At 46.3% G+C, this 14,643-nt stretch overlaps 2 protein-coding genes across 4 annotated transcripts in view; both read right to left on the bottom strand.

Moving 5' to 3' along the window:
* LOC106937488 (glutamine-rich protein 2) overlaps positions 1–6,135 on the bottom strand; it is a 21,229-nt gene extending 15,094 nt beyond the window's left edge. For both annotated transcript variants that reach the window (XM_015019020.1, XM_015019021.1), the window contains exons 1-3: positions 5,517–6,135; positions 4,479–4,553; positions 452–526 (exon numbers count right to left, since the gene is read on the bottom strand). In XM_015019020.1, coding sequence (XP_014874506.1) covers positions 452–526; positions 4,479–4,553; positions 5,517–5,852 — 486 coding nt within the window. In that variant the 5' untranslated portion in view covers positions 5,853–6,135. The remainder of the gene's footprint in view (positions 1–451; positions 527–4,478; positions 4,554–5,516) is intronic.
* Positions 6,136–9,236: 3,101 nt separating this feature from the next.
* mfsd11 (major facilitator superfamily domain containing 11) overlaps positions 9,237–14,643 on the bottom strand; it is a 15,977-nt gene continuing 10,570 nt past the window's right edge. For both annotated transcript variants that reach the window (XM_015019017.1, XM_015019018.1), the window contains exons 7-14: positions 13,019–13,077; positions 12,772–12,931; positions 12,523–12,566; positions 12,386–12,451; positions 12,085–12,210; positions 11,819–11,993; positions 10,832–10,967; positions 9,237–10,759 (exon numbers count right to left, since the gene is read on the bottom strand). In XM_015019017.1, coding sequence (XP_014874503.1) covers positions 10,598–10,759; positions 10,832–10,967; positions 11,819–11,993; positions 12,085–12,210; positions 12,386–12,451; positions 12,523–12,566; positions 12,772–12,931; positions 13,019–13,077 — 928 coding nt within the window. In that variant the 3' untranslated portion in view covers positions 9,237–10,597. The remainder of the gene's footprint in view (positions 10,760–10,831; positions 10,968–11,818; positions 11,994–12,084; positions 12,211–12,385; positions 12,452–12,522; positions 12,567–12,771; positions 12,932–13,018; positions 13,078–14,643) is intronic.

The raw sequence follows: 14,643 nt of genomic DNA, 5'->3' as shown, positions 1-14,643 counted from the left end.
GCAGACGTAACACCCGTCCGTTTCGGGGAAGTGAAACCACACAAAAATCCTCATAAAAGCGCACGGACAGCGCACAGGGTAAAAAAAGTTCAATTGATTGGTTTGGATCCGACAGATTCAACTGACTGAACTAGTGCAGATTTCTCTGTAGATGCGAACCAGGAGGAATTTGTGAGGCGCTGTGCGGCTGGTAATTTAAGTGGAGTTGTTTAATATAATTATAAGTTATTGGGGCCTCAGTCAGTGGTTTTTGTCAGGAGAAAAAGTTAGATGCGTTCATGTGTGATGGGATCTGCATTCACGGCTCAACTAAGTGAATATTAACTAAACCGCATAAAAATGCACTAAGTAGCCCATGTTAATATGATTATAATTTGACGGGTAAAAATAGAACATGACCGATTTTTTAAATGCTGACGGAGAAGAAAAAAGTCCTCTGGTTCTGACTCACCTTGTGCTGCAGCTCCTCTGCCTTCTCCCTCAGATTTGCACTGCTCCTCTGCAGGTCTTCAATGATGTTCGAGGCCTGCAGGGAGAACATGAGCTGTCAGGTCAATCTGGTCCTTCCTGACGGTTCTGAAAAACTGGGTCTAACCGGGTCAGACACCAGTCCACTTCAGCAGAACGGCTTGGATTTCCTGCCAGGGCAGAGGGTTTGTTTGCAGAACAAACACTCGCCTTGACTGCGGTCCAAACAGGGAGGTTCTAATCCCGGTTCTGACACAGGTTCTCACCCACCTTATTTTGTTTATGATAAAACTAAGATTATGCAAGTATGCTGACCCTTTGCAGCTACGTCACTGAATCTCTGGAGGAGCCTGATGTACGTGAGAAGTGAGGGACAGCGAGTGGAAGCAGTCATTGAGACAGAAGTCAGCGATGTCCAGGAAGACTGTCTCCTGTGAGGGAGTCAGACTGTTTATCTGGCTACCTCACAGAAATGTGAAAAAGATTAGTTTACCTCTCTCACTTATAGGTAGAATCAATGCAATTAAAATGAATGTTTTACCCAAATTCTTATTTTTGTTCAATAGTCTTCCACTGTTTCTGCCAAAACATTTTTTTAAATGTTGGATCAAGTTATTTCTGGCTTCCTATGGTGTGGAAAATCACCCAGAATCCACAAATCCACACTTCATATTTGCAGTGGTGGATTGTCACTCCCAAACTTCCAGCTGTATTATTGGGCAGCCCATATTCACAAAATTTCATTTTGGTTTGGATCCTTGGACTTCCCATGGTGCAAGTTGGAGGCACAATCATGCTCCCAATCCTCACTAATTGCTCTTCTCACTTCCCCTGTTACATCCAACCCCTCTGGCTTTACACCAATCCAATCGTTCACTCCGTCTTAAAAATTTGGTGCCAGTTTAGGAGGCACTTCAAATTTAACTCAGCATCTACACTTGCTCCTTTAATGAAGAATCGCTTGTTTCGACCAGCACTCACAGATCCAACCTTTTTGTCAGGGGGTAATAAAGGGCTGACATGTTTTAATGATTTTTACAAAGAAGGTATCTTTCGCAGCTTTGCAGACCTTTCATCAGAATTTCATCTTCCTCCTCCTCATCTATTCCAGTACTCTCTAATTAGACACTGTGCCAGGGCTCTGTTTTCCGGTTTCCCTTCCAGGCCGCCAAACTTGCATTGGGAGATGTTTCTGAGTTGGGATCCTCTTCAAAGGCCATATATCTCTAAAGTTTACAATGAAATTCTGTCTTTTGATTCTTCACCCATTACCAAGGTTAAGGCGGCTTGGGAGCTCGAACTGGGTCTAAATTTGGGAGAGGACTGGTGGAATAATGCTCTTAAGAAAATTCATTCAAGTTCAATCTGTGCTCGACTTTCTCTTATACAGTTTAAAGTTCTCTTCAGGGTTCATCTCTCTAAAAATCGATTGTCGTAATTCTCCTCCGTTTCTGACAATTGTGACAAATGTCGTGCGCCTTCCTGTAATTTAACTCGCGTTTTTTATTCCTGTTCATCACTCCACAGTTTTGGCAGACCTACTTTGATACAATATCAAAGATACTTTCCGTGTCATTAAACTCTCTCCCCATGTTGCCATATTTGGGCTTCCAGTTAAACTACAAACAGTTCACTTCTAATTAATTGGATATTTGAGCATTTACTTCCTTACTGGCAAGACGCCGTCTTCTTTTCCATTGGAAACTAACTAAACCACCTTCTAGCAGTCAGTGGCTTAAAGACACCATGTCTTTTCTAAAATTGGAGAGAATTAGATATTCAGTGAAAGGCAATTCAGCCAAATTTTATAACTTATGGGGCCCTTTCATGACATTCTTTCACTCTCTTTAGTCTCTTCTCCCAGATTGAGTGATACACCCCACACCTTTCCTTTTTATTTATTTATTTATTTTTTCCTTCTTTCCCTCTGTTTTCATTAATTAATTTATTTTTTCTTCAGTAGGTTTGTACATGTTGTGTCTTGTTCACTTGTGTAAGAAAAATAAAAATACTCATAGGAGGTAAATTGTAAGCCTTTTTTCATCTATATACTTTTTACCTCTTCTGTACCTGTGTTTTATTCTTTTCTATCGATGCCACAAAAGTTGTTTACCATATGGCATACTATGTCGTTAATAGTTAAAATTTTGCTTGTAATGTCCCCTTCCCTCCTAATAAAAATATTAAAAAAAAAGAAAGAAATGTGAAAAGCAGCCCCAGGCTCCCCACATGATCGAGCGCCAACTTGGTGTCCTGGCCCGCTTGGTTCCAGGTCACTTCTCAAATGAGCCAGTCGTTCAGGTATGAGAGGTTTCTTAACCCTTGTACCTGCAGGCAGAGGGTCACTGCAACACACCGGGTGAATTATCACTGGGAGACACCAGAAATCCAAATGGAAGAACCCTGAACTGGAAATGCTTCCCTTGGAAAGCAAAACAAGGAAACCGCCAATGAGGCAGAGCAATTGGGACATGAAAATAAGCTTCTGCAAGGTCTATGGAAGCAAAACTTCCCTGGTGATCAGTATGTGAAAAGGTATGACCTTAAGATATATATTCGGAGGTCCAAGACTGGAGGTAGACCCCGGTTTTCACCAGAACGAAAACATAATCAGAATAAAATCCCCTGGATTCATCAGGGTATTCACAGATATTATAGCGCCCTCGGCCACCAGATTTCCTGGTGCAGTACCTGTCCCCTCACCAGGTTGCAGATGGTCATCATCCTGACCTGGTCAGGGACAGGATCAGAATTACAGATGGTACCCCTGGCACATGGTGGACACGAGGCCAGAGTGTGGGCAACCCAGCTGTCAAGCTGTCTGGGGTAAAATAATCAACTGAAACATACTCTGCAGGCCCCCTGGCCTCTTGAAAACCTGTGGGGATGCCAGCCAGACTGTGCAGCACGAAAGGGGCGTGAAGTCTGGACACCAGCCTAATCTGCCTGACTTGGAGCAGGTCTCTGGACTGATCTCTGTCCTGGAACTGGACCCTGACAGTCAATGAACGAAGTAGATGGGATCAAGGATTTCCGTGAGGAACCAGCAGTGCCACTGGCTGGTGATCAGATCTGTGAAGCCCTGCTAGTTTCTGCCTTGTTTGAGAGGCTTAAGCTGCATGATCCAAGGCGTTCAGAGCCAAACAGGAAGGGCCTGTAGTGTTCTCCTGGTCCACTACAGGCCTTGGTATACAAGGCCTGTAGTGGACCAGTGTACAGTGTGCATCCAAGCTCCTTCATCATAAGAGCCAAAACCTGCAGAGATGCATCAACCAGGTCCTGGGTGGAGTGCTGAAGTGAAACAAAGTCCAAAGAGGAGGACAGGGCAGTGATATTTTCTGTAGTACTTACTGCCAAACTAGCAAAATTATATATGAATATACATAAGTTTATTTCAAACAAATAAAAATATGTATGTACACAGCTGCCACCAATTCTGTGGCAGCTATCACCACCAAAGCTGCGACACCTTGTGGCAGCTGCCACTGCCATGACTTGAGCTCACCGTCTGTCCACCAACTAGGTGAGCTACTTCCTCAAAGGGATTAGCTCAACTTGAACCAGCAGCCAGTATAGTTGTTTTTCCAGCTATACTGGAAAAACAACTGGGGGAAACAATCAGGCCAATCCTCCCGTCTGCCACGGCGCCTCAGCCTGGTGAAGAAGTAGATCCTTACTGATGCTGTAGTCTGTTATTATTATTATTATTATTGTTGTTGTTGTTGTTGTTGTCATCAGACTGTAAATTTGCTTGTTCTGCTATGAGTCAGGTTGTAATTATTTTGTTTTGATGTAATATAGTTTATTTGTTGGTTCTTTAGCAGCGACTTGAACAGGCGCAGGAATGTTTTAATGACTCATTTCTGATGAATTCAGTGACTCACATTTCATTATATTGAATTAACAAGTTTTCACTTGTCCATAAAGCTCATTAATCTGTTGTAGTTATGAGTGAATGCTTGTTTTCGGTGTTTTAACAAAACGTGTTTGAAATGAACACATGAATACACCTTGGACTGCAGGTGCTCCGTCTTCTGTTTTATATCGTCTCTGTTCTTCTGCAGTTCCTCGATGAGATTCAAGGCCTGCAGGGACAGAAAGAACCGGGTTAATCTGGACCTTCCTGATGGTTCTGATAGACCGGGTCCAATCGGGTCTCATTTAAAATGATTAACATTCAGCCGGTCCGTCTGGGCTCCGCCCCGGTTCTGGTCTGTTAGCTCTGAGCTCCAGAGGTCTGTCACTCATTAACCTGGAGGTTTCCCTGTCGGCCCAGCGGGTCAGCTGGTACCGGTCCGCTGCTCGTGGCTCTGTGGGGGTCTGATGGGCTTCATCGCCCAGAGGGACCGGCCTAGTCCGACCCGGTCCGTGGGTTCTGAGATCACCTGAGCCGTCTGTTTGTTGTCAGCGGCTTAGGGCAGACTGGCTCTGGTTCTGGTCCGGTCAGCAGAACCGGAGCAGAACCAAGCAGCTCCACCATCGACCTTCATTAGAAATTATGACCTTTGACCCCTGGAGCTCCCAGGAACGCCTTGTCCGTTTCCCTGGGGAATAATTATGACGTGACACAGAGGATCATCTAGACGGCCATCCTGGGTTGCCGTGGCAACTACAGTGCTGTGGAAAAGGATTCACACCACTGAGCAGCGGACCGGTTCTGGTTCCGGTTCAGCCCAACCCAGTAAAGCAGCCCAGGCTGTAGTTCTTCACTCTGATGTGAAACTGTTCAGTTTTTATTCAACCAGAATCTGTAAATTATTTTTACTAAAGTAAACTTTTTACTAATATCCACATAATTATTAGTATTATCATTGTTGGCTATTTGAACCTGTTCATATAAAGAACCACACAGAGAGCAGCGTCACCGCAGCCAAAGGGGCGGAGTCTCCTGGTTAACTGAAAGGGAAGTGAAGGGCTTCTCCAACAACAACATGGTTCATCTAGAGTAGAGAGACAAACTTATTTATGAGATAACTATTTGCAAAACTTTGACAGTCATTATCATTATCATTATCGATATTATTATTACCTGGCCGGGTTCTCCTCACCTGTGACACTCCGTCCCCGGAGGTTCGGAAGTCGTCCCCTCCGGTTCCGTCCAGAACAGAGACCGAGTCTGTCAGTTTCTGTAGGTCGGAACCAGGCGGAACCAGCTGGTCCGACACGGAGGGGTGGGTCGGAACCTTCACCGGAGCACCCAGCGGGGCGTCGAGCACTCGGTCCCCGGGAGGGCTGAACTTGAAGCAGGTCGTGGCTTCCCGCAGGTCCAGCAGCTTCAGCATCTCCAGCAGCAGCGCGTGGAGCGCGCTGAAGTTCACCGAACTTTTGTGAGGGGAACCGATGGACAGGTTGAGCAGCTCGAACAGGCTGATGTTCTTCTCCATGTTTTGACCAACGGAACCTAACGGCTGGACGGTTAAAGAGACGCTAGCATCGGCGGCGAGGAGACCTTAGCCTCCCCGGGTTTTGGGACCGGAACACGGGCCGGTTCTGATCGGTATAAGTAGTTCTAGTCCGGTTCTGGTGCGAGTGAGCAGCCCCGCGGCTCTGGACTCCGTCTGCGGGAGAATCTCGGAACTTTGATCCAACCTGGATCCGTTAAACTGAAAAGAAGATCCGCATGCAAAGCTAGCAGCATTCAGCGGAAACTCGTCACGAACCTTTCAGAATAAACTTCATATCAAACAACGAAGTGTTTCTGAGGAATTATATGATTTTAAAAACAAAACAAACAACTCTGCCTTACTTATTGTCGGTTAAGTACTTCAGTTTATTCATCTAGAGAAAAGCATTATTTAAACATTTTACAGAAAACAAATTATTAGAGTTTTTTCTTATTTTTTTACAGATCTCTAAATCAGTGAACTCCTTTTATGGGCAAACAAGATGTCACTCTGGACTCCAGAACCGGTCCAGATGGCCAGAAGTCCGGTTCTGTAGGGTTCAGTAATCCTAAAGTGGGCTATCAGGAGGCAGTTCCCACCTTCTCTGACGTAACTAATGTCAGTGTAATTTACGTAGCACATTTAAAACTGCTCTAACCGTTTTCATTTAACTTTGCAAGTTAAATGAATGTAAGAATAAATAATTAAATTCAAACAGTATTAAAAGCTTGTTTTTTCATAGTGGGAATAAAACATTACAAAAGGAGAAGAAGAGAGAAAAACTAATTATAATATTAATAATAAAACTAGTACAGTTAAATATAGCAAAGTGCTAAAAATAAGCAAAAAGTCAACAGGAACTATAGTTATTTGGATTAACATGGACTAAAAGCCAGTTCATAACAGTGAGTCTAATTTAAAAATATCCTGTAGATAACTGTAACAGATATTTTTGTTGAACTGCTGATGATTTGAGTTAATCAAAGATGCTTTAAATGCGTCAAATAAGATCGGAAAACCTGATCTTTCCGAGTATTCTAGCAGTTCTTTTATTTTGTAAAAATTAACCGGAAATTAAATCACCATCTCACCACACACAGCGTTACCCGTTGCTAAGCAACAAAAAGTAGCAACGCTGCATTTAATTATAACCTCAGAAATGAGGTTAATGTAACGTCAGAAATCCAAAAACCATAAAGTAAATCGAGATCTTTCTAGAAACTCGTCACCTCGCGTCCTGAAGTGGGAAATAAACTCAGAGTGTTTTGCAAGTTGTAAAAAATAAAATCTTGTGACGAAATATAACTTGGGTTTGATGTTTAACATCCTGCAAAATTAAATAAGATGTTCAACATCTTGTGTAGGACAGTATGAACGTACAACTTATGACCTGTTGGACAGTGAAACATCTACTTTGATTTAGGGCCTTTATATCCTCTATGAATGTGTTTTTATTTTCTGAGATTGTGTTTGTTGTGTTTGGGAGTTTGTGTGATGTGAGGGGATGGCTGCAGGTGTAACAGAGAGAAAGGTGTGTGTTTGTGTATATTGATAGGATGATTGAATTTTGCCCGAAATAATAATAATAGTAATATGCATTTGTGGTGATATTTTTAATCGATGCGTATGTTTAGAACCACCTAGTGGTGTGATGGGAAACTGCATGCAACGGGTCCTTCAGGCTCTCACTGCTCCCCCACCAGGAGGTGCGAGTGAAGCAACTCTTCACTACTTTTACTTAGGGTCATATTTTTCTAGTTCAACAATTAACGAAATACTGTAAGAAAACCTAAGAACTATGAATATAATTTGTAAAGTTTTCTTGTGGTTGGGCTGGAAAAATACGACCCTCTGAGTGGGAGCTGTGCCAGTTGGTGTTGGTGGCTGACCACTCAGTCACGACGCTGACTGTGTCTTCTTTTATTTTTCAGCTGTGGGGCCACTTGTTATAAAGTTTGAAGTTGGAAAAAGATTGTTTAAGGTATTTTTTCTACAGCTAAACTTCTAGTGGGTCATTTTTGTCTGACAATCAATCAATCAATCAATCAACCAATCTTAAGGAACAAGGCAGTTCAAAGGGCTTTACATCCTGGAAACATAAAGACATCATACAGTCCAATGTAACAGACATTACGTTTTGTCAAGTGCTGTCGTTAAAATAATCAATACACACCAAATTGATCAATGATTTGTTTACTGCTACTCAAAGGCAGGTTTTAGATTTAACGTGTTGATGTGAGATCACACTAGCTGTGGGAAGGAAACCGCTCCGGTACTTGGTGGTCCTGGTCCGTAGGCTCCTGTAGCGCCTCCCAGAGGGCAGGAGGGTGAGGAGTCTGTGTGGAGACGCCGCTTCCTGTAGATGTTCTCTATGGCAGGATGCGCCAGGCAGCTTTCACCAGCCTCTGCAGCGCCTCCCGGTCCAGACTGCGGTGCTGTTGGTCAGGATGCTCTCTGTGGTGCAGCAGTAAAAGTTCACCAGGACCCTGAGGACAGCTGGTTCTCAGAAAGAAGAGCCTGGTGAGCCTTCCTGACCGGTTTGGAGCAGACGGTCGTCCAGGTGAGATCCTTGCTGCTCCACCACCGCCCCCTTGATGTTTAAGGCTTGCATGATGATTACTTATTTTAAGGCATAAATGAGTAAATAAATAACGAGTCAAATAAATGAAATCATAGAAACGATACTTTAATCCACAAAAGGAACCGTTTCTGTTGTATATCTGTCTGAAGGTTCAGGTCAAAGGTCAGTCAGATCTCTAGTTTCCAGCTGTAATAGCTGAAGCTGTGTAGATCTATAACTCTAGATCATTTCTCTTTAATAACTTCAGTTTCTGTTCAAAATGTTTTGGCACATCCCCACATTTATCTGTTCTCACCATCTGTTCAGTGAGTGGATGGGGTCAAAGGTCACCTGGTGACATAATGTAGAACTGTGTATCATCTGCGTTGTCATGGTCACTGATCTTATTTCCTGTTATAACCATGAGTCAGTGGGAACATATAGATATTGATAGAGCCTCAGGGAACCCCACATGTGACCTCTGACCTCTTCCATGGGAAGTTTCCTATTGAAACAAAGAATCTCAGTTCTTCATGTCAAACTGGCTCCAGTCCAGACTGGAGCTGAGAGTCTGACTAAGTGATATGTCATGGCCAACAATGAGGTCCAACAGAACCAGAACCAGCATGGTTGTTCTTTCCATTTGTATTTATATGCACCAGTGCTCAGTGCTGCGGTAACCATGGAAACCAGCCTGAGGTCAAAGCGGCTGGCCGCCGTTAGGATAATGGTGACGCCATCATTCTGCTCCTTTCACAGGCAAAATGGCTGACAGACTAATCCATGTACTTACAGAATTTTGGAATTCAACAAAATGAAAAATATTGGTAAAGTATTTTAATTGCACAATGTCAAGCAATAAAACAAACAGGACAGAAACATCACCTGTGGTTTGACAGGAACCTTTACAAAACGACCAGCAGTTCGATTTCACTCTTGGACTCAATCAGGTTTTCTATGGAGAAGTTTTAAATTGATAACGGTATCTTTTGTCAGCCTGGCGGTTAGCCTGGTTGTTAGCTGACCCGTTAGCCTGGTCAGGAGCAGGCTAGCACAGGATAAATCGCCATGGTAACTAAAGTGCTACTGCTTTGGTGAAACTGAATCGAGGCTCAATTCAGCCAGAAAATATCGGCTTAATCTGCTGTCTTGGTTTTATGACCCAGAATAAAATCTGACTCGTTTCTGCTGAGATCCAGAAACCAGCTAACTGAAGCTGGTTTTGTTCACGTCGGCCATCTTTAACCCTTTGGTTCCTGCTGTAACCAGATAAGCAGCTGATGTTTTAGATATGATTTTATTGGCAACAAAAACAATTGATCATCCATAATTACTACATTTCATAAATATGAAATCACCACCACTGATTACTTCCCTTATTGACTCGGATTAAACGAACCATGAAATCAGCCAGATGAAGGCCGGAGCGCGATAACCTGGATTATCTGCTGGTTTTGGAACCAGTGCAGAAAACTGGTTCTGGTGCCGTTAAACTGGTTCTTCCTGTGCTGGTCCAGAGGAAGTCGAAGGCAGAGCTCAAAACTTAGCATGAAAACAATAAAATTGAGTTTCTACACTCTAATTTCCCTTTGAGATCAATTCAACTAAACTGGATTAAACTGGACAAACTCTGAATAAACTCCAGTTCAAAGGTTCTGACCCGATTACTTACAACTATTCACACAACATTTCATCACATTTTGGCCTAGTCCAAACCCAAGCTTCGGGGACCAGAACTATGCGAAGGGCAAAAAATGATCCAAGATTCCCAAAACTATTGATTGATTTTTTTATATATTTTAGTAATCTGAAAAGTGTGGTGTGCATTTATATCTGGACTGATGGATGCCGACACCCTTAAATAAACCTAGCTCCAGTTAGAGTGTCATTTAAACTGAGATGTTCTGGTTCTGGTCTCAGAGGTTCTGCAGAGAACCCAGAACCAGCAACACGTTCTGCTTAAAGCAGGTGAGGGACGTATCCAGTGACAGGTTGGACCACCTGGACGTCCATGGTCTCCTCTGGATGACCTGTAGTCTCCAGACATCTACAGCAGCAGCTTCCAGGTCTGATCCACTCCAGGTTTTCCTTCCCCAATCAGCAAGGTGAGCTTAAAGAAAGAACCAGTTTATCTGGGATGACAGCGTCTCCTGGTGTCCGTCCATCTGGGCGTCTGCTGGACGCTTCAAATGCTGCCATAGTCCGAGTCCCTCCTCCTGGACTCGGCCAGCCACTCGGCAGCGAAGAAGGACACGGAGCCCAGGAAGCCGAAGACGACGAGGATGAGGAGCTGCCAGTGCAGCAGCAGGAAGTTGCTGTAGAAGAAGGCCACGGCGGCCATGATGGACTGCAGAGAGAAGAAGAAGAGTTAGCGGCAGTCCGGTTCCAGCGAGTTGGAGGTCCGGGCCGGAACCAGAACCTGGATGAACTTGAAGACAGCGAAGGCGGGGGCGCTGTTGTCCCGGAACAGGAAGCCGATGATGCTAAGCAGCTGCGTGTTGAAGCAGCTGTCGCCAAGGCCCAGCAGGAAGCTGCAGATCATCGCCACGGCAACACTGCAACACACAGAGGTTTATGTTTGTCCCAAAACTTTTTACTGGGTTTTTTTCAAAAGCCAAACTGTTCCAGTATGTCGAGTTGTAAAGGAGAGAAAACACTTGGAAGTCAGCTGTTTTACACCAGCCATCCCTCCCCAAGATGGAGGCCCGACTCTGCTCCACCTCCACATGACACCACATCCTGGTTTAACAGGGTTAACTGGGAATCCTGTCAAACCACATACTGGTTTGACAGGATTCCCAGTTGTGTTTTGTTAACTTTACATTCCAACCTGATGTTTAAAACTAGTCCAACCTGGGGTGTTGTGGTGGCGCAGGGGGAAAACACGACCCACAAATGGAGGCCTTAGTCGCAGGTTCGATTCCCTGCCTGGCGACATTTGCCGCATATCTTCCCCGTCTCTCATTACCCTCTTTCCCGTCAGGCTACTTTCAAATAAAGGCAACTAGAGCCAACAAAACCTTTAAAAAAAGAAAAAGACTAGTTCAACCTCTCCTGATGAAATATTTAAATCTTAACAGGAAGGTTGTTTTGAAGGATTGGGATTGGCTGACAGGTTTCAGCTACACTGCCCCCTATGGGTTTGTAATGCTTAAAACAAAACAAGATGGTGTAATTCAGTGGTTCGTGTGGATGAACAATTTTCTTAAGCTGATCAGGTGACCAGCAGAGACCAATAGAGACCAGCAGAGACCAACAAAAACCAGTAGAGACCAGTAGAGACCAGCAGAGACCAGTTATTTGCTGAACTTTTTGAAAATGTTTTGGATGCGGACTTTGCTCCCTCTGGTAGCGAGATACTGGAAGCATAGAATGATTCTGACTAGCAGGGGGCAGCAGTTCCTACCTGGGAGTAATGAAGGCCTCCAGATCCGTGCCGCCCTCCGGCGCCAACGGAGCGTCACTGGCGATGTTCAAGAAAATCAGGAAAAACGCCACAAAGTGCGTTATGAGGCCCAGCAGAACCACCGGATTCCGCCCAAACCGGTTTTTCTTGTTTAGCATCCCAAAGACGCCCCCTCCTGGAGGGAAAGGGAAACAGCTGGATAAACAGCTCCGCTGCAAAGCCTGGACCGGACTGGACACTCCAACTGGACTAGACTGGCTGCTTACCTATGATCTCTCCCAGACCGATGCAGATCCCGGAGATGCCGATCAGACTCTTAGCATCAGACCCGAACCGGGTCATGGCGCCGATGCAGGTTCCGTACACGCCACTGTAGAAGGTGAGCTCCAGACCTGAGAGGGAACAGAACCAGAACTTCTTTAGGCCCAATCATTAATCTAGAAACTCACTGAGCTGCAGGATTATTAGACTTTTAGAACCTTGAAACTAAATTGAGTCCAATTGGTTTCAGGTGGTTCCAACTGGGTCGGTTAAAAGTCTCAGAAACGGTCCTACAGCAGAACCCACCTGTGTATCCAATGGAGGCGCTCAGCAGCAGCATCTCCTTGGTGACGGAGATCCTGCAGGCCTGGACTAGAGACAAAGAGCAGATGTCAGGAGGAAGAGGAAGAAGAGGAGGATGATAAAGAGTGTGTTGTTGGTACCAAAAGCGTCCAGAGCCTGAGTGCAGAGATCTGGTCTGGATGAACTGCAGAGACAGAAATCACAAAACTCAGATCCTCGAAACCCAAAGCATCATCAGCCTGGTGGGGGGCAAATACAGCCTGGCAGGAAACCAGGCTGTATTTGACCCCTGCCAGGATTCCCTTCAGAAAGTCTTCAATGCCAAAGAGGAAACTGGTGCCAACCATCCAGGGGGGTGAATACTTTTTACTGTCCACCGACAACCTCACCTGTCTGTGGACCCGTCTCCGGACTCAGTCTGTAGTAGAGACTCCGTCGCTTCAGAACCAGAGGAAGAGTCCGGGTCGGGTTTCCTGATCAGGAAGAAGAGGAAGCAGCCGACCAAACTGATGACGGTGAGAGAAATGAAGACGGTCTGACGGTCTTTGTCTAAAAGACACGGAATGAGTCGGAGTGAGTCAGGGTGAGTCAGAGTGAGTCGGGGTGAGTTGGGCGCTGCCTGCTGCTGCCTCCTACCTGTGATGTGGACGTGGCCGTGCCAGGCGCAGTAGATGTAGAGGTTCCCGAAGAACAAGCTGCAACCAGAGGAGATCAGATCAGAGACTTTTGGACCAAAGCAGCTGAAACTAAACTGATAACAGACTCAGCTTGTTCAAAGGTCCTCAGCATATTTACAACAGAAATAAAAATCAAGACCTGGTGGCCGGGCTTTTACCCACGGAGCCCAGCCGGGCTCAGCCCGAAGAGAAGCCCATTGGAAGGTTCTCCTTCCAATGGGCTCACCACCTGTCAGAGGGGCCAAAGGGGTCGGGCGCACTGTGTTATTGGCAGCAACCGAGGGAGGGGACCCTGGCGGTCTGATCCTCGGCTGCAGAAGCTGGCTCTTGGGACGTGGAACGTCACCTCTCTGGTGGAGAAGGAGCCGGAGCTGGTGTGCGAGGCTCAGAGGTTCCGGCTAGAAATAGTCGGCCTCACCTCAACACATGGCTCTGGTTCTGGAACCAGTCTCCTTGAGAGGGGCTGGACGTACTTCCACTCTGGAGTCTCCCACGGTGAGAGGCGCCGGGCAGGAGTGGGCATACTTGTTGCCCCCCATCTTGGCGCCTGCATGTTGGGGTTTACCCCGGTGAACAAGAGGGTAGCCTGACTGTTGTCTGTGCTTACGGGCCAAACAGCAGTTCAGATTACCAACCCTTCTTGGAATCCTTAGAGGGGGTGCTGGAGAGTGCTCCTCCTGGGGACTCCCTTATTCTTGCTGGGGGACTTCAACGCTCACGTGGGCAATGACAGTGAGACCTGGAGGGGCGTGGTTGGGAGGAACGGCCCCCCCGATCTGAACTCGAGTGGTGTTCTGCTGTTGGACTTCTGTGCTCGTCACGGATTGTCCATCACAAACACCATGTTCAGGCATAAGGGTGTCCATATGTGCACTTGGCACCAGGACACCCTAGGCCGCAGTTCGATGATCGATTTTGTCATCGTTTCATAGGATCTGTGGCCGAATGTCTTGGACACTCAGGTGAAGAGAGGTGCGGAGCTGTCCACTGACCACTACCTGGTGTGAGTTGGCTCCGGTGGTGGGGGAGGAAGCCGGTCAGACCTGGCAGGCCCAAACGTGTAGTGAGGGACTGTTGGGAACGTCTGGCGGAGTCCCCTGTGAGACGGAGCTTCAACTCCCATCTCCGGCAGAACTTCGAACACGTTCCGGGGGAGGTGGGGGACATTGAGTCTGAATGGACCATGTTCCGTGCCTCCATTGCCGAGGCGGCTTATCGGAGCTGCGGCCGCAAGGTTGCTGGTGCCTGTCGCGGCGGCAACCCTCGAACCCGTTGGTGGACACCTTCGGTGAGGGATGCTGTCAAGCTGAAGAAGGAGTCCTATCGGACCTTTTTGGCCTGTGGGACTCCAGAAGCAGCTGATGGGTACCGGCGGGCGAAGCGGCATACTGCTCGGGTGGTCGCTGAGGCAAAAACCCGGGCGTGGGAGGAGTTCGGAGAGGCCATGGAGAAAGCCTTCCGCACGGCTTGGAGGCGATTCTGGGCCACCATCCGGCGTCTCAGGAGGGGGAAGCGGTGCAGCACCAACACTGTTTATAGTGGGGATGGTGTGCTGCTGACCTCAACTAGGGACGTTGTGGGCCG

Source organism: Poecilia latipinna, unplaced genomic scaffold, assembly GCF_001443285.1.
Source record: "Poecilia latipinna isolate Pla-1442-1.1 unplaced genomic scaffold, P_latipinna-1.0 Scaffold2358, whole genome shotgun sequence".
NCBI lineage: Eukaryota > Metazoa > Chordata > Actinopteri > Cyprinodontiformes > Poeciliidae > Poecilia > Poecilia latipinna.
Note: the sequence above shows the minus strand (reverse complement) of the source record. Positions and strands in the feature narration are given on the sequence as shown.